This window comes from Sesamum indicum, linkage group LG10, assembly GCF_026168435.1.
Source record: "Sesamum indicum cultivar Baizhima isolate 11 linkage group LG10, ASM2616843v1, whole genome shotgun sequence".
Classification (NCBI taxonomy): domain Eukaryota; kingdom Viridiplantae; phylum Streptophyta; class Magnoliopsida; order Lamiales; family Pedaliaceae; genus Sesamum; species Sesamum indicum.
This window is the reverse complement of record NC_142666.1, coordinates 182,905-210,878: the sequence shown is the minus strand read 5'-3', so window position 1 is coordinate 210,878 and position 27,974 is coordinate 182,905. Positions and strand designations below refer to the sequence as shown.

At 36.3% G+C, this 27,974-nt stretch overlaps 3 protein-coding genes across 8 annotated transcripts; 1 reads left to right on the top strand and 2 right to left on the bottom strand.

Annotated features, from left to right (window-relative positions):
- Positions 1–2,142: 2,142 nt before the first annotated feature.
- Positions 2,143–5,720, bottom strand: LOC105173001 (O-fucosyltransferase 6-like). Of its 3 annotated transcripts, none has more exons than XM_088885651.1 (10): positions 5,455–5,720; positions 5,306–5,365; positions 5,111–5,201; positions 4,893–4,969; positions 4,316–4,404; positions 4,052–4,226; positions 3,567–3,748; positions 3,164–3,266; positions 2,749–3,080; positions 2,143–2,677 (listed from the first exon to the last, which is right to left on the bottom strand). In XM_088885651.1, exons 1-10 carry the CDS (start codon positions 5,662–5,664, stop codon positions 2,317–2,319), a joined length of 1,680 nt encoding a protein of 559 aa, XP_088741777.1. In that variant the 5' UTR covers positions 5,665–5,720; the 3' UTR covers positions 2,143–2,316. The 3 variants fall into 3 exon arrangements, with proteins under 3 accessions (XP_088741777.1, XP_088741778.1, XP_011092939.1); XM_088885652.1 differs by having other exon boundaries at positions 5,451–5,719; XM_011094637.3 differs by having other exon boundaries at positions 2,143–2,641; positions 5,455–5,718.
- Positions 5,721–6,388: 668 nt separating this feature from the next.
- On the top strand, positions 6,389–11,460 carry LOC105172999 (glycerol-3-phosphate acyltransferase 9). 4 transcript variants are annotated; one of them, XM_020697168.2, is made up of 13 exons: positions 6,389–6,539; positions 6,636–6,749; positions 6,829–6,886; positions 7,340–7,458; positions 8,355–8,454; positions 8,850–8,945; positions 9,047–9,143; positions 9,527–9,614; positions 9,694–9,790; positions 10,119–10,204; positions 10,445–10,564; positions 10,667–10,765; positions 11,276–11,460. In XM_020697168.2, exons 2-13 carry the CDS (start codon positions 6,643–6,645, stop codon positions 11,322–11,324), a joined length of 1,116 nt encoding a protein of 371 aa, XP_020552827.1. In that variant the 5' UTR covers positions 6,389–6,539; positions 6,636–6,642; the 3' UTR covers positions 11,325–11,460. The 4 variants fall into 4 exon arrangements, 3 of the variants coding, with proteins under 3 accessions (XP_020552827.1, XP_088741883.1, XP_020552826.1); XM_088885757.1 differs by having other exon boundaries at positions 6,399–6,539; positions 6,639–6,749; XM_020697167.2 differs by having other exon boundaries at positions 6,447–6,749.
- A 439-nt stretch (positions 11,461–11,899) lies between these two features.
- On the bottom strand, positions 11,900–16,952 carry LOC105173000 (isocitrate dehydrogenase [NAD] regulatory subunit 1, mitochondrial). Its single transcript, XM_011094635.3, has 4 exons — positions 16,320–16,952; positions 15,344–15,583; positions 12,666–12,744; positions 11,900–12,438 (listed from the first exon to the last, which is right to left on the bottom strand). Exons 1-4 carry the CDS (start codon positions 16,815–16,817, stop codon positions 12,164–12,166), a joined length of 1,092 nt encoding a protein of 363 aa, XP_011092937.1. The 5' UTR covers positions 16,818–16,952; the 3' UTR covers positions 11,900–12,163.
- Between the last annotated feature and the right edge of the window lie 11,022 nt (positions 16,953–27,974).

Sequence of the window (27,974 nt, the reverse complement as noted above, 5' to 3'; positions counted from 1 at the left end):
TTTGAATGGATTAGGGCATGAAATGAGAATTAGGGATTGTAGGAAAACGACTGTGTTTCGAGAATAGCTATTGAGCCGACAATGGGACATGCGACAACTGCTGAAGAAGGCGTAGGTGGGCACAACCCTATCAAACTGAACCTGGAGCCACCTCCTACAGGAATGAGCCAATGAAGAGCATTGAGAAATTTGCTGTTGCTTTCAATTAATTGGGAAATTATAATTTCCTTTCTTTTACCATAATGTTGTTTTAAAGTAGGAGGGATTGTTCAATTGAGGCTTCTTAATGAAAAAGTTTATTAAGCTTTTCTGGAATTCATCAATTGAGCCGAAAAATATAGTTGAAAAAGAGGCATGGATGATCACATTTACATTGCCTCAGAAACCACCTTCAAGAATCAAATTGAACATCAATCAATGTCTCCCACCATCCAATCTCCTTGGGGTTCAATCATCATCATCATCATCATATTTTGATAAATCTTCTAACAACACTAGCTCGTCATCATCATCATCATCTCTCCTTCTTGTACTTCCGTTTTCAGTTGAATTTGTGCATATGCAAGAGAGTGGGTTTTCGTGAAACACACCACTCCCACTCCCACTCCCACTCCCACTCTTAACCGGAAAATCTCTCTCTTGTATCTTCGTCAGGTAATTTTAATTATTTTCTAGCTTATTTAGTTTTTAATTATTTCTTTTTATCATCAAATCTCTCCCATTATTTTCTATTTCTCTTAAAGAAATCAACTTAAAGCCAGTCTCTGTGGATTCGACCCTACTCCCACTTTTACAAGTGTTGTAGGAATTATTTTTGGTGGTCTCGCTATTTCTCTTAAAGAAATCAACTTAAAGCCAGTCTCTGTGGATTCGACCCTACCCCACTTTTACAAGTGTTGTAGGAATTATTTTTGGTGGTCTCGACACCCATCACATCCTCAAAGTGATGATCAAATAGAGAGGATTAACTAGTGCTCAGAAAAGTATTTGAGGTGGATGTGTCATCAACAACCAAAAAAGATGGTCACAATGGATTACTCTTGCTGATTTTCATTTAACGCCAACTTCCACTCTGTTTTGAAAACCACTCCTTTCCAAGCTCTATACGCTTATCCCCCAAACCAACTATCAATTGGACCTTATCAGCAAAGCCACCATGCTGATGTAGAAGACTTAATGCGTAACAGAATCAAGACGACACAATTATAGAGAGAAAATCTGCAACAAGCCCAAGCCCATAGAGAATGAAGATCTATGCAGATAGAAAAAAGTCTGAAAGGGAGTTTGAGGTTGGTGATGAGGTGTTCTTTAAGCTGCAGCCATACAGACAAACTACTGTAGCTCTTAGAAGGCAACTAAAGTTGTGTGCAAAGTATTTTGGGCCTTACAAGGTGATTGAAAAGATTGGTAAGATAGCCTATAAGCTTGCTCTTTCCCTTAAATCTAAAAAAATTCACCCAATCTTCCATGTTTCTTTTCTGAAGAAGAAAATGAGGTCCAAATATTTTCCCTCAGTGGATTTGTCCGAATTTGAAGATGAGGTCTTCAAGATTTATCCAGCTACTATTCTAGCTAGAAGGTTGGTGCGTCGAAACAATGTCGGGTACCCCAAGTTCTCATTCAGTGGTCGCATTCTTCAGTGGACCAAGCTACTTGGGAGGATTATCCTGCAGTTGCAGCTAAATTCCCAGGATTTGATCCTTGGGGACACGGAGAAAAAAAAAGGAGGGAATGCAACGCTCTTAGAAGGAATTGTGACTTTAAAAGAACACCGTTTGATGGAAGGAGTTGATGAGAACCTCACGATTAAAGGAAAAACTTAGATTAGGGGAAAAAAATATAAAGGGGGAGGGGGCCGAACGACAGCCTTTTGAATGGATTAGGGCATGAAATGAGAATTAGGGATTGTAGGAAAACGACTGTGTTTCGAGAATAGCTATTGAGCCGACAATGGGACATGCGACAACTGCTGAAGAAGGCGTAGGTGGGCACAACCCTATCAAACTGAACCTGGAGCCACCTCCTACAGGAATGAGCCAATGAAGAGCATTGAGAAATTTGCTGTTGCTTTCAATTAATTGGGAAATTATAATTTCCTTTCTTTTACCATAATGTTGTTTTAAAGTAGGAGGGATTGTTCAATTGAGGCTTCTTAATGAAAAAGTTTATTAAGCTTTTCTGGAATTCATCAATTGAGCCGAAAAATATAGTTGAAAAAGAGGCATGGATGATCACATTTACATTGCCTCAGAAACCACCTTCAAGAATCAAATTGAACATCAATCAATGTCTCCCACCATCCAATCTCCTTGGGGTTCAATCATCATCATCATCATCATATTTTGATAAATCTTCTAACAACACTAGCTCGTCATCATCATCATCATCTCTCCTTCTTGTACTTCCGTTTTCAGTTGAATTTGTGCATATGCAAGAGAGTGGGTTTTCGTGAAACACACCACTCCCACTCCCACTCCCACTCCCACTCCCACTCCCACTCTCAATCTCCCCCATGAAACCGATTTGGAATGTCCGCACCTGTGAAGCAAACTCTTCCCACCTCATCTTATTCCTCTTCACCAACAACCTGTTGAGTTTTTTGGCGTTTGGACGGATAGTTGGTTTCTGACCAAAGTATCTCCTGCAATTTGCAAAACCAAATCCCCCAACCTCTTCACTGCAAATTCAAATCAAAATGGACTATTATATTATATTATATATTAATTCTCGATCTAGCTGCCTACTTACCTTCTCCCACCAAGTATTTTCGCCATGTTTCCATTGTTATTGGTCACAAATACATCACTCTGATCGCAAACAATGAAGTCCACTGCAGCCATCCGGGAGGAATATGCTGAAAATTCTGCCAACTCTTGCTTGCTGCCTATACTCTCTTTTGTATGTAAATTTGGGAAAAGAGCTCTCAGAGGAGCCATTGCTGCTTCCCCTCCATATATTTCACCTGATGCTACATAAATATGCACCTCATCCCCGTACCCCAATGCCCTCAACATCAACCCAACTTCTTCAGGACTCAGTGGGCATTTCCCCTGCCTTCTTTCCCTGTCAGGGTCTTTTTTCTGCAAAACAATGTCAATAATTAGATAGAGTTTAGTTTAAAGGAGCAGAGTTGATGGTGTTTAAAGGAGGAGGGTGGACTCACATGTAAAGTTATCCACCTCTTTCGCATTTCACTTAGTTCTTTCATTTCTTTCTCTCCTCCGCCATAGTAGCATCCAGAGAATGCAAGCATATCTGCTTCAAATCTGTCGTGTTAAAGCTACCTAATCTCAGCAACACTAGTTCTGCTCTGTTTTCTTCATGCGATGCATTAACTGTCCCCTACTTCCTCTGATAATTATTCTTCTCCAAAACATAAAACATACGCAACGACACCTTGATTAAACTTGTTTCACATTAGCATCATCATGCATGCTGATGTGAAGAGATATTATCCATTAGTGCAGCATGAAATTATTAACAAGCAGTAGCATGACAGGGGACTGAAGTTTGTATGACAACAAATCAATTAATAAGGAATCGAGATTGATACATAGTCTGTATACCTTAAGTGCAATCCCAAAAAATGCTTGCCTTTCGTTCTCATCCTCTCAACTAATTTCCTACCCATTGCAAGAATGGGATGAGTAAACCTCAAACCATGGTAGTTAACTCTGCATCTCAGCTTCTGTAAATCCATGTCAAGCCAATTTGATAGCCTGTAATCGAACTTCGTCAGGTGAACAACCTGCAACTCAGGACAGCAACGTTCCCAGCTTCAGTTTTGAAGCGTCTTAACAAACAACTCATTTCTTCAATGCATGAAAAACGTTGCTGGCACAAAGCAACTCTAGATAACTTAACTCTGAAATATAAAAATCTTAAGAGCATCTCAAAATCTATGTAGCAGGAAATACAGATAATGAACTGAAATTGCGACATCCAGACACAGAATCACAATTTCTTGTCAAGAGTCTCAGTTTATATATCAAAATTATACCAATTGTAGGAAAAATCAGAAAGACATTACATTCTGTTGGGAAATACATACGCGCTTTCTATCAAATATGGGCAAGATGCGAGTCTGGTAGCATTTTGGATCACAATTCCTCGGAACATGAGTAGTTATGACTTTCCCTGCCTTTTCCGGGAGCTGTTTTATAATTTTCACATCTTTCGACAGGTACGTTATAAACCAGTCGACATCAAAGATGTCGGAAAAGTTGCTGCAATACTCCCCCATGAGTTAACGGCATTTAGGATAGTAACAAGATTATAAAGAATTAAAATGTCTACTGTGTCATGGCTAGCAAACCTGGAATCGTTCCAGAAGGATTCTCGGTCCAGCTTAGGCACAACCAGTGTAGCATTCAAGATATAAGCAGCCACAACAGCATCTATTATCTGTGACCATAGGAGGAAGGATTGCTGACTCGCTATTAACAAAACCACTATGTTTTGATGATTGGAGATGCATATTGGTAACAGGAACAAGAATTTCCAAACGTTTAACATTTATACTACTGATTTAGCTGTTGCTTCTTTCTTTAATTTCTTTTTTCGTGTTTTTTAACTGATCGGGAGGAATGCCACGAAATACTGGGAAGGGGTTGTTTTAGAGTTATTTCAGAGATTCGGAGAAAGTGAAACAGTTATAAGAGCTGGCAAGGAAATACTGAATTCGTGGTCTTTAGGTTGAAGGCTTATGCAGACATGGATCAACAATCATAGTGATCTATCTTAGGTAGTATTGCTACACATTTTTCGGAACAAAATCCTAGTGACCTGGCTTTGTATGTAGCTTTTGATTTTAGTTAGCTTCAACCATCAAGGAGAAAGAAAATTAAGTCTTAAGAAAATGCATTTTGGTTTGACTAGCAACAGAGACTCACCCCTGTTCTTTGTTGATTTAAGCCTCCACTAGTTGTAATCAGCAAGTACCTATCAGGTCGTGTACTCATGCTGGCAGCTGCAACATATATTTAATCGCAACTCGTATGAATTGAAGACAAGATAATACAAAATCCAGTATATATATAGTAGCTAAAATGGAAACTCAACTTTTTGTCTGCCTACAGTAAGCTATAGATGCATGGGAATGGGAGTGTACTTATAAAGTTTTTGCTGGCATTGCTGCATCCGTAAAAGAATTTGGATTGATGTGAAGTCCATAATTCGGGGCCTGAGCTTCCTCCTCTCTTCTACAAGTTCATAAAAAACCAGCTCATTAGCAAATAATTGTAGCGCTGAGGAGTGTGGAAAAGTAGTCCCAAGTTGAGAAGAAGTCAGTCATCATGACACTCACCGGAATGCGAAACACATTTTGTTTCTCGACATTCATGTGAATACCGACTCCATCATGAAACTTCACAAATACAAACGCAATGAGAGTAAAGTCAGTGATGTAGCATAAGGGAGCAGAGCAACAAGATAAATACAATACACTCAACCAACTGTGGCTTTAAGAGCGAGGTGGTGGTTGGAGATGGGCGGAGATAGAAAGGAGAGAGCTGCAAAAAGAAGAAGCCAACAAGCGCAGGCGGTGGAGAGCAGGGGGAGGAGGTGGAGGTGGCGGGAGAAGACAAGATCCTCTAATAATATCTGCAGTCGGATCATGGATTCATCATCTCTTTGTATTTTCTTCTTCATCATCATCATCATCATGATTAAGGGGTGGAGACTGGAGACTGGAGACTGGAGACTGGAGAATGAATATTTTATTTGTAGGACTCCCATTCTTTAATCATACGTAGGTGCGCATGACAGCAACAGCAACAGCATAACAACTTGAAACATCAGTAGTACTTACATGATGTTTCTTAACAACAACGACAAATGTTGTTTTCTTAAGTTTTCTTTGCTCTCTTTTAAAAATTTCCATTTAAACTGCATTTGCATATTATGTCTTGCAATGTACATGGTCTTGGAACGTCAAAAGCTGATCCAAAATTGCGGAATTGATTGTATTTTGGTTAGATTATTAATTAATATATTATTAGTAATGATGATGATCATCATCATTCCAGTGATATGGATAGGCCCAAAAACATGTGGAATTGGGCTATGACAATATAAAAGAGGCCGAGGGAGAGAGGTGTAAAATTGGGCTATAACAATATGAAAGAGGCCGAGGGAGAGAGGTGTGGGATTGGGCTATAACATTATAAAAGAGGCCGAGGGAGAGAGGTGTGGAATTGGGCTATAACAATATAAAAGAGGCCGAGGGAGAGAGGCATGAAATGGGAATGTGGGCGAGTCACGTGGCTTTGAATTGCGTAAAATGAGTGGTCAGTGAGTAGTAGTAGTTTTATGGAAAAAAACACCCACACCTACACCTACTGCTCACTGACCACACCAAACAAATTGATGTGTCCGCGTGTGGGACTCGGCAACTCTTATGACTCTGACTGCGGCCGTCCCACAGCAATAGTATTTGGTATATACAATTAACAATAAGCGCAGTGAATCACACACACACTACTCACCGGCACTCGCACTCAACCAGCAGCAACAGAAGCAAAACCAAATTAATAGTAGTGGTAGGGGCAATTGGCAAGCACACACACACACACACACACACGGCCCCTCACCCACTCTCAATTCTCTTACCTATTATTATGTTTATTGAATTGAAGTAGCAGAATGAGTAAGCTTAACACATCCAGCTCCGAATTGGATTTTGATCGCCCCAACATCGAGGACTATCTCCCATCCGGATCCATTCAAGAGCCTCACGGCAAACTCCGCCTGTAATTTCTTCTTCCACCTCTCCACCTATCTCCAGTTTTTATTATTTCTCTGCTATCTCACCAGTTGTCGTCATTTTAGGCGTGATTTGCTCGATATTTCACCAACTCTCACTGAGGCCGCTGGTGCAATTGTTGATGTAAGTGCCTCTTTTTCCTTTTTCTCTCTCTGCCTGTAGGATTGGTGCTAATCTATACAATTAGGGGAAACAATACTATATTTATATTTTTAATTTTGAATTTCTTTCACTATTTCTTTCTTATGCGATTTTTCTATTTCTTCGATAAATTCTTTCACTATTTCTAGCTGATCCATAGCCTGAGGAGTCTTATTGCTGAACCTCTGAAGCGTTACAGGTTTTTATTTCAATGAATGCTTTACTCAACATGGAAAGTATGCCCTGTTATGACTACAAAGTGTTGTTTGTGGCGTTGTATCTGTTAATATGTTTTATTAGTGTCTTAACTTACTCTGCCCTGCATCCTTAGTGTTCTTCATATTATCATCCCCCATCTATGTGGGCCTATGCCTCAGTTTTATAGCCTTGAAGAAATATAACATAGTTTTCTTCTATTTCTTATGCTTGCTATAGGACTCTTTCACCAGATGCTTCAAGTCAAATCCTCCAGAACCCTGGAACTGGAACATATACTTGTTTCCTTTATGGTGCTTGGGAGTGGTCATCAGATATGGCCTTCTTTTCCCATTAAGGTGAGTTTCCGGCACACGAGCTATGCATTCAATGATTCGTTAGAGGTGGAAACTTTTTTTTTTTTGGTTGCAAACGTTGGTTTTATTCAGACAGGATAAAGTTAAACTTCATTTCATCCAGGATTAACAGCTTCTAGGCATTTTCAGTTTTTCTTCACATTGTATTTTCTTTCCTAAAATCTACTATTTGTGAATTCTAAAAATACTTTTCCTTTCAGTACATGATGTGACTCAGAGAGATTTTGATCACTATTTTCTATGGTAAAAATGACAACATACACCAAGTATTTTTCTTTCATTTTCATGAAACGAAGTTTTGATTAATTTGTTATTGTTTAGTTTTCGGGATGGTGCTAGTAGTTTGTCTTTACATTAAAAATTTTAAGATTATAAAGTTTTCAAGAATATTGTAAAGCCCTCCATGTGTATGTGTGTGCTTATACTTGTTTGCTGTATGCGTGTGCATCTGCGTCTAATTTTTGTTAATAATCTTGTATACATCTACAGAGGTCTAAGCATTCACTAAACTTCATTTATCTAAAGCACAAAAGTGAATGATGATAGCTACTGATCTCTATTCTATAATATGCTGTATCCTGGACAAATTAGCAAGGACTGATCCTACTCCTTCGAAATTAAAAGACTAAATTTGTGTACTGTTTTTGGTAAGTGGTATAATTCCTTTACTTGATTTATGGTTAATCAAAAGTATCCAGTTGCTATCTGTTTTTCTGAATATTTTTGCTGAAGCACATAGCTGTCTCCCATGTTTGTGCGCGAACAATTATGGTCAGAGGCTGCATCTATTCTAGAATGTACTTACTGAAGTAATTTAAATGTCGCATTGCCTGTTATGGCTTCCATGCAAATGCTGATGCATTTGACCTCAAATGCAGGGTAATAGTGTTGACAATAGGATGGATTATATTTCTATCATGCTATTTTCCTGTGCATTTCCTGTTAAGAGGGCACGACAAATTGAGGAAAAGATTAGAGGTATTTAATTTTCCCTTCCCACCCATTTTGCTGCAACTTTTGTTATCAATTTTCTTTATATATTGTGTATACATGTTTCACGCTTTTGCTGGATGTATGCCTGAGAGTTTTACCATTGTTTCAGCATTGACTTAGTTAACATATGACTCAGGGAGTTCGTTAGCTTTACATTTCAATTAGGACCTAGGCAAATCATGATATACTGAAAAGTACTCTAGACAGAAAACTTAGAGTTTGATATTACAGAGGGGAAGAAAAGGAGGATTTGAATATTAGACTAGACAATGTTCCTATGGAAAATATCGGATAATTAGTTGCTTTTTTTCAGAAGATAAGTCATATACATAGAGCTATATTCTCTAACTGTCTCACTTTGTGTATTTTTTTTTATTCAGAGAGGTCTAGTGGAGTTGATTTGCAGTTTCTTCGTTGCATCATGGACAGGGGTTGTCAAGTATCATGGTCCACGGCCGTCCATGCGACCTAAGCAGGTGGGACTATTGCTTCAATCATCTCTTTTCCATATAGTCTACTTAGATGAGTTCAATTCTATGCACTTACGTATTTTTTATTTTATTTATTTATTTTGCAGGTTTTTGTGGCGAATCACACATCCATGATTGATTTCATTGTTTTGGAACAAATGACTGCTTTTGCAGTGATTATGCAGAAGCATCCTGGGTGGGTTGGTAAGTTTCTTTTAGTCATACAGGGGATAAGCTGTTGAAACATTTGTTTAATGAACATTTATAAAACCTCGTGGAATAAGTAATTAAATAATTTTAGGCATGTGTATGTGTATTGTTTTCTCGAGTTGGACTGTTCCTGTGTATCATTATGCTGGAAATGGAAATGAGACATTAATGCCTACAGTGTCTGGTTTTCATGGACTAATTAGTGGATTAATGGGAACTTAGGGGGATAAATAGTTCACTTAGATACCAAAGAAGTTATGGTGAGTGCTAGTGGAGAGTTTGGTGACTACAATATTCATTCATTGAGTTGGAATTCGGGTGGGTGTCAGATGGATGTTTCTCTTGTAGTTTACTCTGCTGATTTTCACTGTGCACAGGATTATTGCAGAGCACAATTTTGGAAAGTCTAGGATGTATCTGGTTCAACCGCTCAGAGTCCAAGGATCGTGAAATTGTTGCAAAAAAGTATGTCTTACTATAAAGGCCTTAATATTGTGAACTATATCATTGTCCTTACCCACATCTTTCATTTATTGTTTTCCAGGCTAAGGGAACATGTCCATGATGCTGATAACAATCCTCTTCTTATATTCCCGGAAGGAACTTGTGTGAATAACCATTACACTGTTATGTTTAAGAAGGTTGTCATTATTTACATGCCAATGTACATCTTACTATATAAATTAAGGGTCGTGTTTCTGATAATGGATAGATCTCTTATCTGAAAACTGAACCTTTTGACCACACACATGGTAATTTTACCAGAATGTAGCGTCCTGTTTTCTGTAAACACTTTTTACTGCACAATACAGATCTTTCCTAGTAAAATTCTTGTTATTAAAAAGGGCGACGAAGATAAAATGGAGTTCACAGAGATGTATGGTGGTCACATAATTGATCATTTAAAGTTTTTCATTATTATGCCAACAGTTCATTTTTTATCTCATCTCATTTTCCTGTGGTGTTTAGGGTGCATTTGAACTTGGCTGCACTGTCTGTCCAATAGCAATCAAGTACAACAAGATATTTGTTGATGCCTTCTGGAATAGCCGAAAGTAAGTTTTCACGGTCCTATTTCTTATGCCAATGGCACTTGTTTGATTTGCCACTACTAATTTGTACAATTCAGTTATTCTGTGGATAGCTGAATGTGCTATCTCAGGAAAATTCTGGGGATACTTTGTTATTTTGTTACTCTTGGTTAATGATGTTGCTCCCTGCGAAACTGATGCCAATCAGCTACTGTGTTATCAGTTAAAGACCTTTTAAAAATATGCTTAAGACCTTGTGTCCAGGCAATCCTTCACTACACACTTGTTGCAGCTTATGACATCCTGGGCTGTTGTTTGTGACGTTTGGTACCTAGAGCCTCAAAATCTGAAACCTGGGGAAACACCCATTGAATTTGCAGAGAGGTAAGTTTACATTCATGAATACATGAATTGCTTCTGGGCGTTCTGGCTCCTTCAACATTGTAGAAAAGAAATTTCAAGTACTGAATTTGGGGGTGTTTTCAGGGTGAGGGACATTATTTCTGTTCGGGCCGGCCTCAGAAAGGTGCCTTGGGATGGATATTTGAAGTACTCTCGGCCTAGTCCGAAGCATCGTGAACGCAAGTAAGCTTTCATTGCCCGATATCTTTCATTCGCCTTGTTATCTTTTGTTCTATTCCATGAAAGTTTATAAATCTAGAATCTTTTTTCTAAGGGATGGCCAAATGTTTCATATCATGGTGCTTGAATCCATTAATTCATTCAACGTGTAATAGGTTGACATTGCTACTTAATTAACCGAGTTTTAGGGCTTTCCAAGGTATGGAAACCCCTGGCATACCCAAAATGGAAAAAAGAATGAAGAGCAAGAGATTAAGAGAGAGAAAGTTGGGGGGGGGGGGGGGGATATCCGCTGCTTATATGGCCATTTGTAATTGGTTACTATAATATATTCAGTCTGTCAATGATTGGGGACCCATTAGACAAACTGCTTTTTTACTTTCTGATATCAAATCTACGCATCAATAATTGTAACATTTTGATTAAATTTTGTGCTTCTAGTGGATTTTCATTGCCAAAATAACAGTAACTGAATATATTATCTTCCTCATCTTTCTATGTATACATTCGCAGGCAACAAAGCTTTGCAGAGTCAATTCTCCGTCGCTTGGAAGAGAAATAGTTAGATATGTACTATTGTTGTTTATCGTTTTCCATTTATTAGATGGAGATTCATAGCTAGTCCAAAATTCAACCTTATTGCTATCGAAAACAATATCATTTCCTCAGTAGATTGAAATCGCTTGAACTTCTTTGAAGATGGTGGATAGAAGCAAGGGCCCAAATGAAACGAGTGTGTGCACTTTGCCCAGGCCCTTTGATTACTTTTTTGTCTTTTATCTGGTCTCAATGCGCACTGTTGAAGACCAGATCTTGAACATTTATTACTTCAAATTTGAATGGAGATGAACTCCTCCTGGTTAAGGTACATACCTTGGCCAATTAATTTGAGGGCAACGAACAAAGGGTTCAAAAAATGCAACTGGTTTGGGGTTGATATTCTGGGACTGACCACGACAAGTTGCTCAATGACACCACCCATCCCAGGGATCAGGCAACGTCAATAATTCCTGATCAATGTGCCAGGCAGGGTATTCATAATAGTGATTAATGTTATGAAACCCGAGGCTTACAACCCTAAAGGGCTGAGCATAAATTAAGCAACATAACAGAAATTATTCTCAAAGATCAAGGATATACCCCCTGTCCGAAGTTTACAACTTTTTCCAATTGATAGATTCCAGAAGTGTCAACCAAATTACATTGCACACGATTAAATGTGATCATGATTGAATTTGTCGTACTGAGAAGATTCTCTTGTCATTATTTGACTCCGAATATGGGAGCACAAAAATCAAATATGTAAAATAAAAAAAAAAGAAAAAAACATTACAAGAATGATACTCAAGATTGGCTCACAACCTACTGCAAAGTCCAGCAGCCCCGCAGATTGCAAAAAGTTCAGTCAAGATTTGCAATGACAGCATCCACAACTTCTTGGGTGGTACTGTCACCGCCGAGATCTTTAGTTCGGTATTTACCCTCTGCTATGACTCGCTTCACTGCAGTTTCCAGTCGATCAGCAAATGAAGGGAACTGTAAGTGTCTTAGCATCATAGCTGAAGAAAGCAGCAAAGCTACTGGATTTGCCTTCTTTTGCTCCACTAAGTTCTCATTTCCTACATTACCCGCAGAAGCACCTTGTTCAAAAATGGCATGATCAGCCCCCACATTCCCTGCAAGTCATCAAAGCTGGATCTATCATTTATGAAATCACAGAAGAAATATGAAAACATTGCGCAACAGCATAAAGGGGAGTGCTGGAAGCACCACCGCCACCTAAAAAGTCAAGCATCTTAGTAGTTAGATTAGCTACCTGCCAACTTCACAAGGATAAGGCAACATACACTCTTCCAAATTTGAAAAGCTGATAAAAGTTTTAACAGGTATTCAAGATACATACCACCTGGCATGACACCAGTTCCGCCAGCAATTCCAGCAGCTGTATTTGCAACCAGATTCCCATAGAGATTTGGAGTTACCTGCAAAATGAGAAGGGATAACTACGTTTACAACCCCCTAAATATAGTCAAAATATGCAAACCACTCATTGTATTTCGGATAGTTGCACTAACACTCTTCGTGTTGTAAAAAGTGATTGGGAAGAGCAAAAAGATCTTCCTGCTCATCTGATGGCAGCTGGGGAAAAAATGAAATTGTCCCATACTAAAATGACTTTGGGAACCCTTTACCCTTTTGGTTAAAAGCTAAAATAATTCTCGCCCCCCCCCCCCAAAAAAAAAAAAAACTATTTTCTCTCTTTCTACAACAAACAGACGTGCATAAGCAAATACATAAGGGGGAAAAATAGGAAAAAGAAAAAAGAAAGAGGCAATGATAAAGTAATTTCAAATTATATTTTTATTTGCTACTAGTTACATAATTATATATTACAAAAAGACAAAACAAGTGAAAAATAAAGTTTGAAAAATCAATTCGTTAAATTATAATATAGTAATTGATCGATTTTTCATCTCAAGAAAGTTAATCCAAAACTCCTAGAAATTGAAAAGTATCATTTTGCTCAAAGTTTCTGCTTAAACTAAAAATCAGTAAAATAAATAAGAATCTTGAGTTAATAAATTCATGAGGAATTTCAAATTTATGAAAGTATTACATTTAGAACCCCCAAAACTATATAATATCAAATAAACCCTTTTCATATAGAATGGTGTGTTTGTCCCCAAAAGGTTATCAAACTGTTGACCAGCAAATCTAGGAGCAAAATTGAATTTTTGTAGTTTCTTTGTGATGATATCAGCACTTTACAGAGGAATATGCCAGGACTCAGGAGGGATGTCAATGTAGACAATATATAGTCGCAGCGGTGACAATGTAATCATGAAAAATATAGGAATGGTCTGTGAAATTTTACTATTTGTAAAGGGGTGTTACTGTAGTTATCCTAAATAAATATTTGCTAATTGTTAAGCTTTAGGTAGAAGAGAGAACTTCAAACTAAAGAGGAAAAGATGCCATGTGGCATTATCAAGCCTGAAGTTGAAGGATATTGATGAAGGAACCACACCTTGGTACCCTGAAATGGCTAAAAAAACTCCCAATTATAATTTCTATACTTTAACAAGCATTGATCCGTACACAAAGCAATCAGGTCATACCACCAAACTTAACTTGGTCTAAACCCAAGTATGGACGAACTCATTACGACCTTACAATAGGAAGTGCATGAATGGTTCACATGAAATCATATAACTCACTCTTACAAATAAACATATGCCGTCAACGACTCGGTATACCTTTTTTGCTACCCTAGCTTTATTTGTGAGCATAATCTCTATCTATAGGGCTATTTGGAGTTTGAAGTTGAACACTAAATATTTATGGATAAGTAGAGAGCATGTTTTGCTTAATGGATAAGATATTAGTACAGCAACAGAGCGAGTCTGGGGTGGGTCCGCCCGTACCCCAGCCCGGACAAGGCCTAGCCTTGGCCCCCGCCGATCAAGCAATATATTTTATTTTCTTAAGTTTTTTGTATTGCAAATGTAAGTTTAATTTTAGTCCAAGTCTTTAATAACTTCATACATATTTAATCTTTTAAGCCTAGTAGCCTACATATTTGCATAATATGATATGATTGTTTAAACACTACTTGGATGGAAAAAATAAAAAGAAAAAAGTTTTGTAAGAATTTGAACTACAATTTATTTAGTTTATTGTTTACCCTCCACATAAATTGCTCATGTATTTATTTTTCATTACAATCAAATAAGACTATATTTATATTATTTCTCATTCATAGTAACTTATGCATCTTTTTTGTTCAAATTGATTAAAGGATATTGACAATTTAAACTATTTTAAATAATTTTTTCTCTCCGTTATCCATCTTTGTTTTCTATTTTCCGCCTTCAATTGTCTTTCTTATAATTCATTTAATGTAAGCTTCTATTCTTGCTTTACTTTTTTAATTTTTCCAATAAGATATCATTTTAGGATTGGGCACTTTAACATAGTGTTTTCTTTTTTTTTTTATTTAATATCTAAGATGAGTTATATGATTCAAGAGATACATTCAACTAATTTTCTATTTTTGTATTCTTACATAGAAATGGATATCAATTGTTTGAGAGTTTAGATTTAATAATAATTTCCTAATAACTATAATCATACGTAAGTATATAAATATTAAAGATTTTAAAAATTAAATAAAAAAATAACAGGGGCGGGTCCAGGGTAAAACCCAAGACCCACCCCGAACCCACCCCTAGCTTACCTGGGCCCATAGCCATCCCTTGATAATACAGATATACTATGTATTCCTAAGCTTAAGAGGCTTTGTGCATCATCTAATTACCAATTTACTCATAGCTACAAGAATTAGTTGTACAGATCTTCTTGAATCAAAGGAATTGATTTGGTGTATGGTGAGACTTTCTTAGTTACACTCTTTACGCATCTCAACCTTTTGAACATGACAACTAAAAAGAAAAAAAGAAAAGACGAAAAGAAAGAAAGAAAAGAAGTTATGACATGTAACAACAAGGTCAAATCAACATCAGCAGGACCAAAACAGTACAGAGACCATGATAAAGGCAATAGCGAACTTTGGTCTCTTACCATAACATCAAATTGTTCTGGCTTGGAAACAAGTTGCATTGAGCAATTATCCACGATCATCTCGTTGTATTGGATGCTGCGGTACTTACTAGCAACTTCACGACAGGATTCTAAAAATAATCCATCAGCAAGTTTCATAATATTTGCTTTATGTACAGCAGTCACTTTCTTCCGGTTGTTGAGATAGGCATACTCAAAGGCATATTTTGCAATTCGTTCTGAACAGAACTTTGTAATCACCTATCAATTGGGCTAAATGAGAAACAGAATTACCAGAAAATTCACTGATATTGTAAACATGCATATTAAGATATCAGAAGCCAGATGAAGGCTGTAGCACAAGTTATAATAACCAAGAGAAAGAGATATTTCTAAATGCAAAAGTGGGACTACAATTTACCCAAATGGAAAGTGTTTCTATTTGACATGTTGAGTTATGCGGACAGGGGATGTAGGTGACAGGTCGGAAAATTTTATACTATTTCTACTTTGCACAGATTAAGGTAGCAGAGTATTCAAGGACATGCAACAAACATGTTCGACAATGTCAAAGGAAGCTTAATTTATCTGGTTTCAGAAAAAAGAGGGTTAAATCACAATATAATATAATTTGAAGTTAAATGGAAACAACCAAGGGAAAAAGATGTATTTCGAGAATTTGCACTCCCACCAGTGTTTATGTTGTTTCACGATGCATAACATGCTTGTTGAATTGCAATACACAACACCTTTTTTTTTCCTAATCGATAAAGAGGAAAACAGCAATGCAGTGACTATATTCTGCAATCTAACCATCATTACAACATACCTTTATTAATTCTCAAAGAATTAGTTATGTAAGGCACCCTCAAATCCACAATTTGCAAACATAAATGAAAAATGCATAAAAAATGCATAAAAAATGCATAAAAAATCCAAAATCCAACTCCAGCACAGAGCATTAGAAAAAGATAAATATTAAAGGAAATAAAAACACCTTAAGGCTCTCTACAACTCCAGGAACAACCTCGTGCTCGAGGCCTGAGTACTCGCCCTCTGTGTTCTCCCGAATCACGACAATATTGACATTCTCGTGCCGAGTAGGGAGCCCCTCCAGATTAAAGCAATGCACAAGGGAAGCATAAAGATCAAGCTCCTTCCTCAACAACACATTCAGCGAGCTGACCCCTCCACCCACAGGCGTTTTCAGCCCGCCCTTAAGGCAAACCTTATTCTTCTTAATTGATTCAATCACCTCCGGGGGCACGCTCTTCATATCACCATGGACTTCGTATTTTTCGAAGTACACCGGCGCGTGCATCGCCTCCATCACCTGCTCCACAGCGCCCGTGACGAGTGGGCCGACGCCGTCACCGGGTATCAGGGTAACAGCACGGGGTGCACCATCTCCGGGACGGGGCATGTAGGTTACGGATCGGGTGAATCGAGAGCGGGAGAGGAGGTGCCCGAGGAGAGGAAGTGTTCGTCTCGACATTTTGAATCGTAAGAATACTTAGAAATGTTTTCTAGATGTGGAATTAGGGTTATGGAGTGAGGGTTTTGACTGGGATTTGATGGCGACGGTGGGGGTGGGGGTGGGGTTTCATGAAGGGGAAGGAGAAAAGGAGTGAAGGGAAGAAGGGAAAAAATGATAAATAGGGAAGTTTCGAGGCTGTTGAGTTGACCCTTTTGCTGTGGTGCCTAATCACTTTACTATTATTATTCTATTTTTGGACCTTCACATTCTCGAAGGTCCACTTTCTTTTGGTAATAACTCTGATCATCTACCAAGAGTTGTGTTCATCTCATTCTTCAACACAACCTTCTTACAATATATTGTTGTGTTCATCTCATTCTTCAACACAACCTTCTTACAATGTATTGTTGATCTCTAAAAATCTATTGTTTTATGACATAGATCTACCACGGATATCTTTTCCTTTTTCCTTTTTCCTCCTAACCTTCAATATTGTAGCATATATGTTGGAACATTATTGCGCGGAAATTTCTTACCTGTTCACCAACATAACATCCATGTCCAGGACAAAGAACGAGGACCGCCCAACTGGATTTAATTAACCCTCAACCCTCATATGCATCTTCAAGTGCATATACTAACTATGTTTCCACTTAAAATCGCATGTTGTACCATAAACAGTTAACACATTTGCTAACGCAGCTTAATGGGTTGGAGTTATCCCTCTGCTCCCAATACCAGTTTATAAAAGGCTAAAGTCATTCCTCATTTCAACGCACCAAAATATCAAAACTCTTCTTGTCTCATCTCTAGCTCTTAGTTTCTCTCTCAAAATTCTAAGTTTTGAGCTCTAGCTTAGGTAAAAGGCTTCTGAGTGTTGGTTGAGGTATTTGTTAGTATAAGTACAATACTAAACCAACGGTAACCATCTTATCCTGGAAGAAATTGCATAGTACCCGGTGCACTTTGAACGGGACGTATAATTTCTTCAAGGCAAGCAGAATTTTTTCTGTGATTCGATTAGTTCTCAATTTCTATTGGACTGAGACTTTTTACGAGACAACACTCATTGTAAGTTATCTTTTTAATTTTATCGTAAAATAGCATATCTAACTGTTGTCTCTATTATATCGATCCAACATGGTTGTTTGTGTTTTAATTTGATAAACTGATATATATATATATATATATATATATATATCCGATGGTAAATTTCAACACGATGTTAAATTGTTTATTCAATTTTCCTAATAATCTTAAAGAAATTATACGGTTTTTGAAAATCGAATTTGTTACAACACAAATAGTTTTAAATTGTTGTTTTGAATTTTAAATTCAGATTTTCTGTTTAAGTTTGTGCTTAATTATCTAATTATTAAATGACCGAGGCTATTTCTATTGTTATTTTGATCAACCCAAAAGTCGACTTGTCCAGTCTACTGGATAAGCTATCGGGCTAATTTTTCAAACGCTGGCAACAACGGACGAAATTATGGTTAACAATGAAAGGGCTTTTGACAATGATTCAGGTGACTAGACCTGAATCAACTGAGATAGATTTCAAAACTGCAGAGATCGCACAGTGGATTGAGCGGGATCAAATAGGCAGAAGAGCTACTCTGTCAGCATTGTCAAATACACTCTTTGATATCTATTGTTCTGAATCTTACACTACAAAAACTCTGTGGGATGAGTTGCATAGGAAATATAATACTTAAGATCAAGGGCTTGAAAAGTATTTTGCTTCCAAGTTCATGAGGTATCAGATGGTGGAGGGGAGGTTTGTAGCTGAACAGACACATGAGATAATAAATCTTGAGCATGCTTTGTCTGATGCTGAGATGAAGTTTCTTGGGAACTTTCTGGTCATATCCATAATAGATAAAATTTTCAAATCTTGGGAAAATTTTGGCATGACGTTCAAACATAAAAAAGGGATACTATCTTTGGATGATCTCATGATCGCGATCAGTATTGAAGAAGAGCACAAAAATCAGAACCATAAGATGACTATTGAGCATCAAGCACGGGCAAATTTAATAATTGGGAAAAAGAAAGTAAATAATTTGAACTCGAACTCAAAAATCATCAATAAAGACAAAGCTGTAAAAAATAAGAAACCAAAAGCAAAAAACTCTGCTGAAACTGTGGGCATGTTGGACATTGGGCTAAAGATTGTCATTAAAAAGGCCAAAACTAGGCAGACAATTGTTAATATGTTGTGGGAGGTTCTAGTTATGCTAGCACCTCAGGAGCAACTAAAGTGTATATTTCTGTACAACCCAAAATCCCAACTATTTATGAACCTTTTGATGGTTGATTGACGCTGGAGCAAACATGCATATTTATGTTGATAAATCTCTATTTTTGTCTTATCAGGCCATCAATGGAAGGACAGTAAGCATGGGGAATTCTAGTACAGCTGAAGTACTTGGGATAGAAAGCGAGGACTTGAAGTTTCCTTCATGTGGCATTTTGTCGTTAAAAAGAGTTCATCATGTACCAACTGTTAGGAGAAATATAATAAGTGGTTCTGTAATAGTTAGTGAGTGCTATGAATTGTCCTTTAAATTTAATAAAATTTTAATTCAACATTTTGGTGTTGTTATTGGCAAAAGTTATTTGTTTAATGATTTATTTAAAATTTGAGTTAAAACTAATAAAGTTGATATTTCTGATTATGTTATTTTGGAATGTTGAATCTTCTACTTTGTGGTATAGTAGATTAAGTCATTTAAATTTGGGTTCAATCAAACAAATGGTGAATCTTGATTTAATTCCTAGTCATAATATTAAACGAGGTCACAGATGCCAAATTTGTGCAAAAGCTAAATAAGTTTGGAAATCCTATCAATTAGTTGAAAGGAATTCGAAAATACTTGATTTAGTGTGCACAACGAAAATTTGACTAAAAACCACAAAAGTTATTTTATCACCTTTATAGATGATTGTAGTAGATATTGTTATGTTTTTCTCCTTAAAAATAAGGATGAAGCCTTAGATAAATTTATTTTATTTAAAAATAAAGTAGAAACCCAAACGCTAAGAAGCTTAAGTGGTTAAGACCTGATAGAGGATGAGAATATGAGTCGAGTAAGATCAATGAATATGTCAAAATTTTAACATTATTCATGAAGAGACTCCTCCATATTCCCCTCGTCTAATGAAATAGCTGAATGAAAGAATAGAACTTTTAAAGATAGAATTAACAGCTTCTGTTAACCTCTGGGTTACCAAAGTATTCGTGGAGAGAGGATTTAAAAACGACATGCCATATTTTGAATAAAGTCCATCTGAAACGCAATACGAGTATTCTTTTCAAATTATGGAAATGTAGATTATCAAGCCTCAAATGTTTTCGAGTGTGGGGGTGCCTAGCAAAAGTGTTGGTCCCAGAATACAAAAGAAAGAAATTGGGCCGTAAGACTGTTGATGTTGTGTTCTTTGACTATATGGAGACAAGTTATGCATTGAGATTTTTAGTTACTAAATCAGAATTCCAAGTATTGAGATAAACACAATAGCCGAATTTTGTGATGTTATTTTTCTAGAAGATTTATTTCCTATGAAAATAGTAATAGCTTCAAGTGTTTCTCTTGATGACTCACTTACTTCCACGTCCATTCCTGAACATGTAAAAAAAATGTCAAATGTGGAGGTTAATTCAAGTAGTATTAGTCCGACTCATGAAGAGTCTATTAAACCTAGACGAGTAAGAGAGTTACGGTTGTCTAGAATTTTGGAAGTGATTTTTTAATTTACAATATCGAAGACAATCCGGTAACCTTCAAAGATGCTATGACTTCTCCAAAAGCTAAGTAGTGGAATGAATCTGTCGAAAATGAGATGGACTCCATTGTTTCTAACGGAACATGGGTGCTAGTCGATTTTCCTCCGGGGTATACTACAATTGGGTGTAAGTGGATTATTAAGAACAAATTAAAACCTAATGGGACCGTCAATAAGTTTAAAGATAGATTGGTGGCTAAGGATTTTAAACAAAAGGAGAAACATACTATTGTGATACATATTCTCTGATAACCTAATTGATTATAATTCGAGTGCTCATAGCACTTGTTTTAGTGTATAGTCTCCCAATTCACCATAAGAACGTCAAAACAACCTTCTTGTATGGTGGACTCGAGGTAGAAATATACATGGATCAACTTGAGGGATTTGTAGCTCATGGTAACGAGTATAAAGTTTGTAAACTTGTTAAGTTTATCTATAAACTTAAACAGACACCCAAATAGTGGCACGGACAGTTTGAAAAAACTATTTTTGTATTTGGGTTCACTGTAATGAGAGTGACAATGTATTTATTGTAAAGTTAAAGGAGATAAAATTATTATTTGATGCCTATATTTAGATGACATTTTTTTAATAGGATCATGCTTAGATATTATAACTGAACAAGTCATTTCTGATTAATAAGTTTGAAATGAAGGAAGTGGTGAGACTAAAGTAATTCTTGGTATCAAGTTGATTCATTCAACTGATGGGATAGCTATTTATCATTATGTTGAGAAGATTTGAGAAATTTGGTTATGAGAATAATAGAATTGCTAAGACCGCATATGATTCTTTTATGGAAAATTCCTTACTATTTTTTAGGGATACAATGATGCTAGCTAGATAGCCAAAAATTCTGATAGTAATGGATGTTCAGGATATGTATTTACCTTAGGTGGGGGCGCAATCTCATGGAAGTCTGCAAAATAGATTTAGGTTAAATCCATTTTGACCCCCTGTGATATATAAAAATATCAAAACCCCCTCTATGAAATTTTTAATATAAAAAATCACCCCCATGTTACGAATAAAAAATCATACTGCCCTTGATCAATTTGAGCCTATTTTTCAAGAAACAATAACTAAAATACCCCTTTCAGTCAACTGGTCAAACTAGGCCTATTAATATATAATTATTTTAATTTATAATATATATAATTTAATACTATTAAAATATATTTATAATATATATAATTATAATTTTAAAAAAATTAAAATAATAATTATAAACCCCCACGCCCTAACCCCCCCCCCCCCCGGCCTCCCTCCCCACCCCCCAACCCCACACCGTCTTCTTCCCCCCGCCCTCTTCTTCCACCCCCCCCCCACTTCTCTTGCCTCCAATCCCCCCTTCCCTCCCCCACCCCCTTCTAGGCGATTGGACAATCGGCGTTGCCCAAAATGGAGGGCGACCACGTCGCCCTCGCTGCGTTGGGCGACGGCGGCACCCTCCTCTTTAGCAGCGGCGGCGGCGGCGGCGGCGGCGGCGAAACTAATTTTTTTTATATTTTAATTTAAATAATATTTTATTATATAAATAATTAAATAATTATTATATAAAATAATATTTTATTATTAATAAAAAGATATAATATTTTATTATTAATAAAAATATATAATATTTTATTTAAATAATTATTATAAAAATACTATTTTAAATAATTATTATAAAGATAATATTTTATTATTAATAAATATATATAATATTATATATTAAATGTGAGAGAAGGGCAAAAATATAAAAGAAAAAGTATTTTTATAGAAAAATTGCAGTCAAAGCGCGTGTGATCCAAATTTTGTACGGAGGGATTTTTTTTAACTTTATTTTATATCACAGGAGGGGTATTTGATAATTTAATTTTTATGGGATTTTTTTAAACATTCCTATTATCACAGGGGAGGTCTCTGAATTTTTTTTAAATAGATTTTGATAACCCAGTCTACTTTTGAAGTCGAGTTATATACGTTGGATATGACTGGTACCGAGGCAGAATAGCTATATGGGTTGTTATTACAACTTCTCGTTGTAAATTAGCCTCTTCCACCTATTATTGTACATGTGATAGTCAAACTACAATTCCAAAGATTCAGAATCGTAAATACAACCAAAAGACATATCCAAGTTAGACTGAAGTGTATAAAGGCATTAATGCCAGACAGAGTTATATGCATTGGCTTTGTGGGGGTAAAAGTACAATGTGGCTGATCCTTTAACGAAAGGATAAGATCTATCACAAGTACAAATATTTAGATTGGGGATGGGACTGAAAACTAATTAGTGACATATCTACAATAGCAACCCAACTTTTTAAGTGAAGATCCCACAAAGAAGGTTAAATGTGGTATTAAAAAGTCGTAGGGTATGTCGGAGTATCAAAAATAGATTGATACTTTGTATTTGGAGTCTATCCCCTGTAATTCTGGAATGTGTCGATACTGTAAGTTCAATAAGTGTTTAACTCTGAAACAGGTCATGTCTATTAGACGAGATGCTAGCAGTGCATCCCTGGAGACTCCCAGCTAAGTAATGCAGTTGTTTTGCCGCAACGAAGGAATTGGGTTATTCCTAAAAGCATTCATGAATAGGATCAGGATTCATGGCCTAAGTCTCAACCCTAAAGATCAACACAAAGCCTGTAATTTGCTGTTACTAACAAACGCTATCACAATCACAAGCTCAAAATTCAAGGCTTAGTTCCATTTAACCTGGCGACAACTGACATTAGATAACTTAGACAGTGGTTCAAACAAAAAAGTACCATTGTCGAAAACAAGCTATAGAAACTTAAATTCAAATATGTGGATTTGTGGGGGAATTGTTGTAATTTTAAATTGAAATGACATGTTAAATCCACAGATTAAGAAGTAAAAAATTGAGAAGTGCATATCCCATATAGGAATATGATGGGAATTAAAGTAGTTATGATGTATATTTAAGGTGGATGTAGAGGTGAGTGTTTTTACACTCAAAGTTGTCCCACATTGTAAGTTTATACTCAAAATAAACTCATTTATTAAGTTCAAGTTCAAGTTGTGTTTGAAATGTTATAAACATGCGGTTGCCTCACACGTGCGTGTCACTGTCGTGTCTCATCCCGGTTCCGGCACATACGTTAGGGCGAATGTCTTAGAATATATCTTTTTGCAGCAAATACATTTGAATTTCTAACATTAACATTTGGATAAAAAAGCCTGAAGCCATTTCAACTGTTTCAGGTTTTAAACCTGAAACTGCAGACTGTTACAGTAAAGTTAATTGCCAAGTTTTTATTGTTGCACTAAGAGCATGAGCCTGGCCATGCCTATAAAAGGCTGAAGCCATTCCTCATTTCAACACACCAAAATCTGAAATCTCTTCTTCTCTCATCTCTATCTCTCGGTTTCTCTCTCAAAATTCTAAGTTTTGAGCTCTAGCCTCGGTAAAAAAATTTTGAGTGTTGGTTGAGGTATTTTTCAGTATAAGTGCAGTACTAAACAAATGTAACCATCTTATCCTAGAAGGATTTGCGTAATATTCGATGCCCTTTGGACCGGAAGTATAATTTCTTCAAAACGGGTAGAATTTTTTTCTTCTGCAATTCGGTTTGTTCTCAGTTTCTATTGGACCGAGGTTGTTACGAGACAACTCTCGTTGTAAGTTATCCTTTTAATTTTATCGTAAAACAACATATCTAATTATTATCTCTGTTATATCGCTCCGATGTGGTTGTTTGTGTTTTAATTTCATAAATTTATATATATATATATTTAATTATCAATTTCAAAATGATATTAAATTGTTTATTCAATTTCCCAACAACATCTTTATGGTACCTATGCAATTGCCTCTCGATTTCTACAACCATTTTTGGAAATTCTAATGACCCATTTGTTGCCCAAAATGAGGCCCAAGAGATCAAGTCATAGGATTTCATCCCACCTTTTTCCTTTCCGACATTCAATCTATTAAGTCTTAAACCAAGCATATCGTGGATAAGAGGCTTATATCTAAAATTATGTTTGATCCGAGTCAAAATATGTGATCCCTTCAAGATAGGTCTCGAGTTTGCAATACTTCTTTCAGATATCGAAATGGTACTTGAGAAGAAACATATACGTTAGGCTAGCTGGGTTTGTCCCCTGTTAAGACCCATGCTCAAGTCAATTCGAGTCCGAGATGGAAAGTAGGTGACCTCAAATAATAAGTGAGGTAGAAAGCAATAAATATGTCCTACCATAAAAGTGCTGGAATGAGGGTATTTATAGGCTCAAATCTACTTCACAAGTGTGCCACGTGGCTTCATCTAAAAGCATCCACTGTCAGAGATCGTGTGGTGAGACGATAGACACGTCAGTCTCGAGTCGACTTTATCTACGTGGGTCATGTGACATTTTTACTATTTTTACCCTAAAAAAGGACATTTTGTCCTTTTTCAAAGGCGGGTTATACTCCATCAATGTTAATTTGCGACGGGGATATCAAATATGCACAAAATTGGCCTATGAGACGACCTGGTGAGGTTCCCATCCTCTGTGAACAGATTAATCTTGCTAAAATGGTCTGTTAATATTTGATCCAACAACGATGCTACCATCTCAGCAAGTCCACTACGAGCACATCTAAGAATTGGCACAACTACAAGCATGGCTAAAACACAGAACAATTAACCCTCCAACAATCTTTTCCATTATTTCCTCAGTCTCCTTATCACTAGCAGAGGGATCATTTAGTTGAAGTTAACAATTCTTATAGGCAAGTGAAGGTAAGTTGTATTCTAGTGTTCCAAATTCCAAATACTGGTGATGCACCTTAGAAATCCTCTGAATTGAATCTCAACTGATCGTTCCTGAACATAATACATAAATAGCATGGGTCTCTCTCTCATTTCAACCAAAGATTATCAAGTATCAAATAATGCAGCCAATTTTTGAAATATAGGAGTTTTGTAATACCAGCCACGGCCACTCCTTAATCAGCTAAACAAGAGCAATTTTGTTAAAGTATTATTAATTAACCAAAGCACAAACGCTAATCTCCTTTGAACTCATCCCATCATCATCACTAACATAAAACAAAGAAACAATAAAGCAAGACTAAACCAACAAAAAGCATCAGAGAATGATAATGCACTAGTATGAGATCAAGCTAAGCTAGAGAATTGAATTACCCTCCAACATGACTGTTGAAAAAATGTGTGGCCCATGACCAAATAGGTAGGCCCAAGCACCCACTTGGATAGCTCAAAGCCCGGTATTTTATGGCACATTGCCTTCATCCTAGACCACTACCCACAACCTAAGACCCGACCTGCCCATAACCCGGTTTGCCCACTACTTAAACCCTAGCATTTACCATTTGTCTCCCTCTCTTCTTCATCTTCAAATCGCCTTTTTCTCTAGTTTCTCCCCCTTCTTTCTCTCGTGGTTTTTCCATGTCTTTGGGACTTCAACCAGCGCCATTTTCACCTTCTCACCTACAATCAAAGCCACCTTAAATAGTAGTCGGTTCTTGGTTGTGGACAACTAAGTGTGCAAAGCAAAAGTGATAATCTCCTTCTTCACTCTCTGTCCGATTTTTTAAGGTTCTGTTTGAACCCAGTTGTTAGCCTCTGTGGGAAAATCTTTGTGGAAAGGGCTAAGTGTCAAAACTTAAGCAACTGTGGGATTTTAGGCTGTCGATCTTTGTGATCGTGAGTAAAGCCAAAACAATAGATCTGGCTCTCTGAGCCTTGTGTGTTCGATTTTTATTGCTTTAATACTTTGTGTATATCGATTTGTAAATTTATAATTCGGTTGTAATTTAAAGGTTCAATACCCACTAATTTGTAATAGTAATTAGGGCCTCTCCATTAATTTAAGGGTTCAATACCCAGCGCTTGGTTGAGATTCAGCATTGGGATTATGCATTCTAAAAGTTCCCCCAAAAGATAACAAAAAAATACGAGGAAGATTTAGCAGTTTGCTTTAGAGGGCAACTGAGAGCAGGGCAGCATTAGTAAGTGTGTATGCTTTGCTGGCGATAGAAAAGGTGGTTATGTTATTATGGGTTTAATTGCATTTACTCTTCTACACCCGAAATTCTAATTCAAATCTGATTCCATTAAATTTAAATTAATCACAATGTAAGACTGGAGTGACAAAATAAGGATTCAAGATATGGAGATGGTAAATAGTAACTTGCAATTAATTTATTTTCGATAATTGTAGGACTTCAATTACCAAAATTTGTTGAGATGGACAAAATTATTATTATTATTTTTTATTTGGGGCTTTTGTTGACTAGCATTTTGTTATCAGTCATCTACCACATAAATGCTTAAATGAAAAAATTCCCTACTACATATGGGAAAAAGTATTTTTTCATATTTGTGGTCTTTTTTACTGAATGGACTTTTTTTTTTTTTTTTAATCTCTCTTCAGCTACATAAGTGCTTACATTAAAAAGAAAAACTTTTGGAATTTATATTATCTACTAATTGTCTTGACACCATATCCACACGTGCAAACGATAAATAATCTTATAAGTTTTAAAATATATTATAAATTAAAATAAAATATAAAACTCCATACATCAATTTCAAAAATTCAAGACAGAAAGAAAATGAATCACCTTAAGATATTATTGACACAACGAAAAAATTCAAATAATAATATTATAAAAAATTAAGATAATTATAAACTATAAAAAATAATATTATTATTTTATATAATATAAATTTAAATAAAAAACTAAACCCCTACCCCTGTCCCCCTACCTGGCCAACAGACCCTCCCTTAACCCATCTCCTCCGCTACCTCCCATTCCCCACAGAAAGGGGGGATAACGGGCGACGACGGGGGTTGGAGGTAGGGGTTTAATTTAACCTGCAATAAATTAGTAATAAATCAATTGGGGATAAATTTGAATTTTTATCCAATTCTTTTTGTTAATATAATCAAGTTCAATTAATTTTGACTAATTGATAGACTTATTTGTTATACACAAGCAAACCTTAGGAATACTAGATGTAATTTTCTAAATTATAAGGAGTTTACATGTAATTACAAAAAATTTTTGGAGGACAGTGTAATTATCTCGTAAAAATGCCTAGTGGGCAAAGTCCCCTAATTTGGTCCACATCAAACAAATTCTAGCCACTTTTAGAATAATTATATAAGTTACTATTTTTCACCCTATATATGGAATTCTTATTATGCAATTCTCTTATCAATTAAATATATTATTATAATCGAATTGAATCAAAAATCAAAAGTTGGACTAATTACTGAAATTTGAGTACAGCAAAATGACCTTCAAAGTGTTGCTTACAATATTGTACTTGTTCAAGGAATTGGAGGAGGATGGTGTTATGGAAGGATACAAGGCCGTCGAGTGTATGCCTTGAAATTAGTCTGAAATGTTTG

What these genes read in the sequence shown, in the direction of transcription:
- LOC105172999 (XM_020697168.2), top strand. Translation starts at nt 6,643, where the DNA reads ATGAGTAAGCTTAACACATCCAGCTCCGAATTGGATTTTGATCGCCCC. An exon ending in GGCCTTCTTTTCCCATTAAG is followed by an intron (nt 7,459 to 8,354) that starts GTGAGTTTCCGG and finishes CCTCAAATGCAG; the next exon opens with GGTAATAGTGTTGACAATAG. An exon ending in ACACTGTTATGTTTAAGAAG is followed by an intron (nt 9,791 to 10,118) that starts GTTGTCATTATT and finishes TGTGGTGTTTAG; the next exon opens with GGTGCATTTGAACTTGGCTG.
- LOC105173001 (XM_088885651.1), bottom strand. Translation starts at nt 5,664, where the DNA reads ATGATGATGATGATGATGAAGAAGAAAATACAAAGAGATGATGAATCC. An exon ending in TCCTTCTGGAACGATTCCAG is followed by an intron (nt 4,227 to 4,315) that starts GTTTGCTAGCCA and finishes GGAGTATTGCAG; the next exon opens with CAACTTTTCCGACATCTTTG. An exon ending in CCATATTTGATAGAAAGCGC is followed by an intron (nt 3,749 to 4,051) that starts GTATGTATTTCC and finishes CCTGAGTTGCAG; the next exon opens with GTTGTTCACCTGACGAAGTT.
- LOC105173000 (XM_011094635.3), bottom strand. Translation starts at nt 16,817, where the DNA reads ATGTCGAGACGAACACTTCCTCTCCTCGGGCACCTCCTCTCCCGCTCT. An exon ending in GAGTTGTAGAGAGCCTTAAG is followed by an intron (nt 15,584 to 16,319) that starts GTGTTTTTATTT and finishes CCCAATTGATAG; the next exon opens with GTGATTACAAAGTTCTGTTC. An exon ending in CAGAACAATTTGATGTTATG is followed by an intron (nt 12,745 to 15,343) that starts GTAAGAGACCAA and finishes CTCATTTTGCAG; the next exon opens with GTAACTCCAAATCTCTATGG.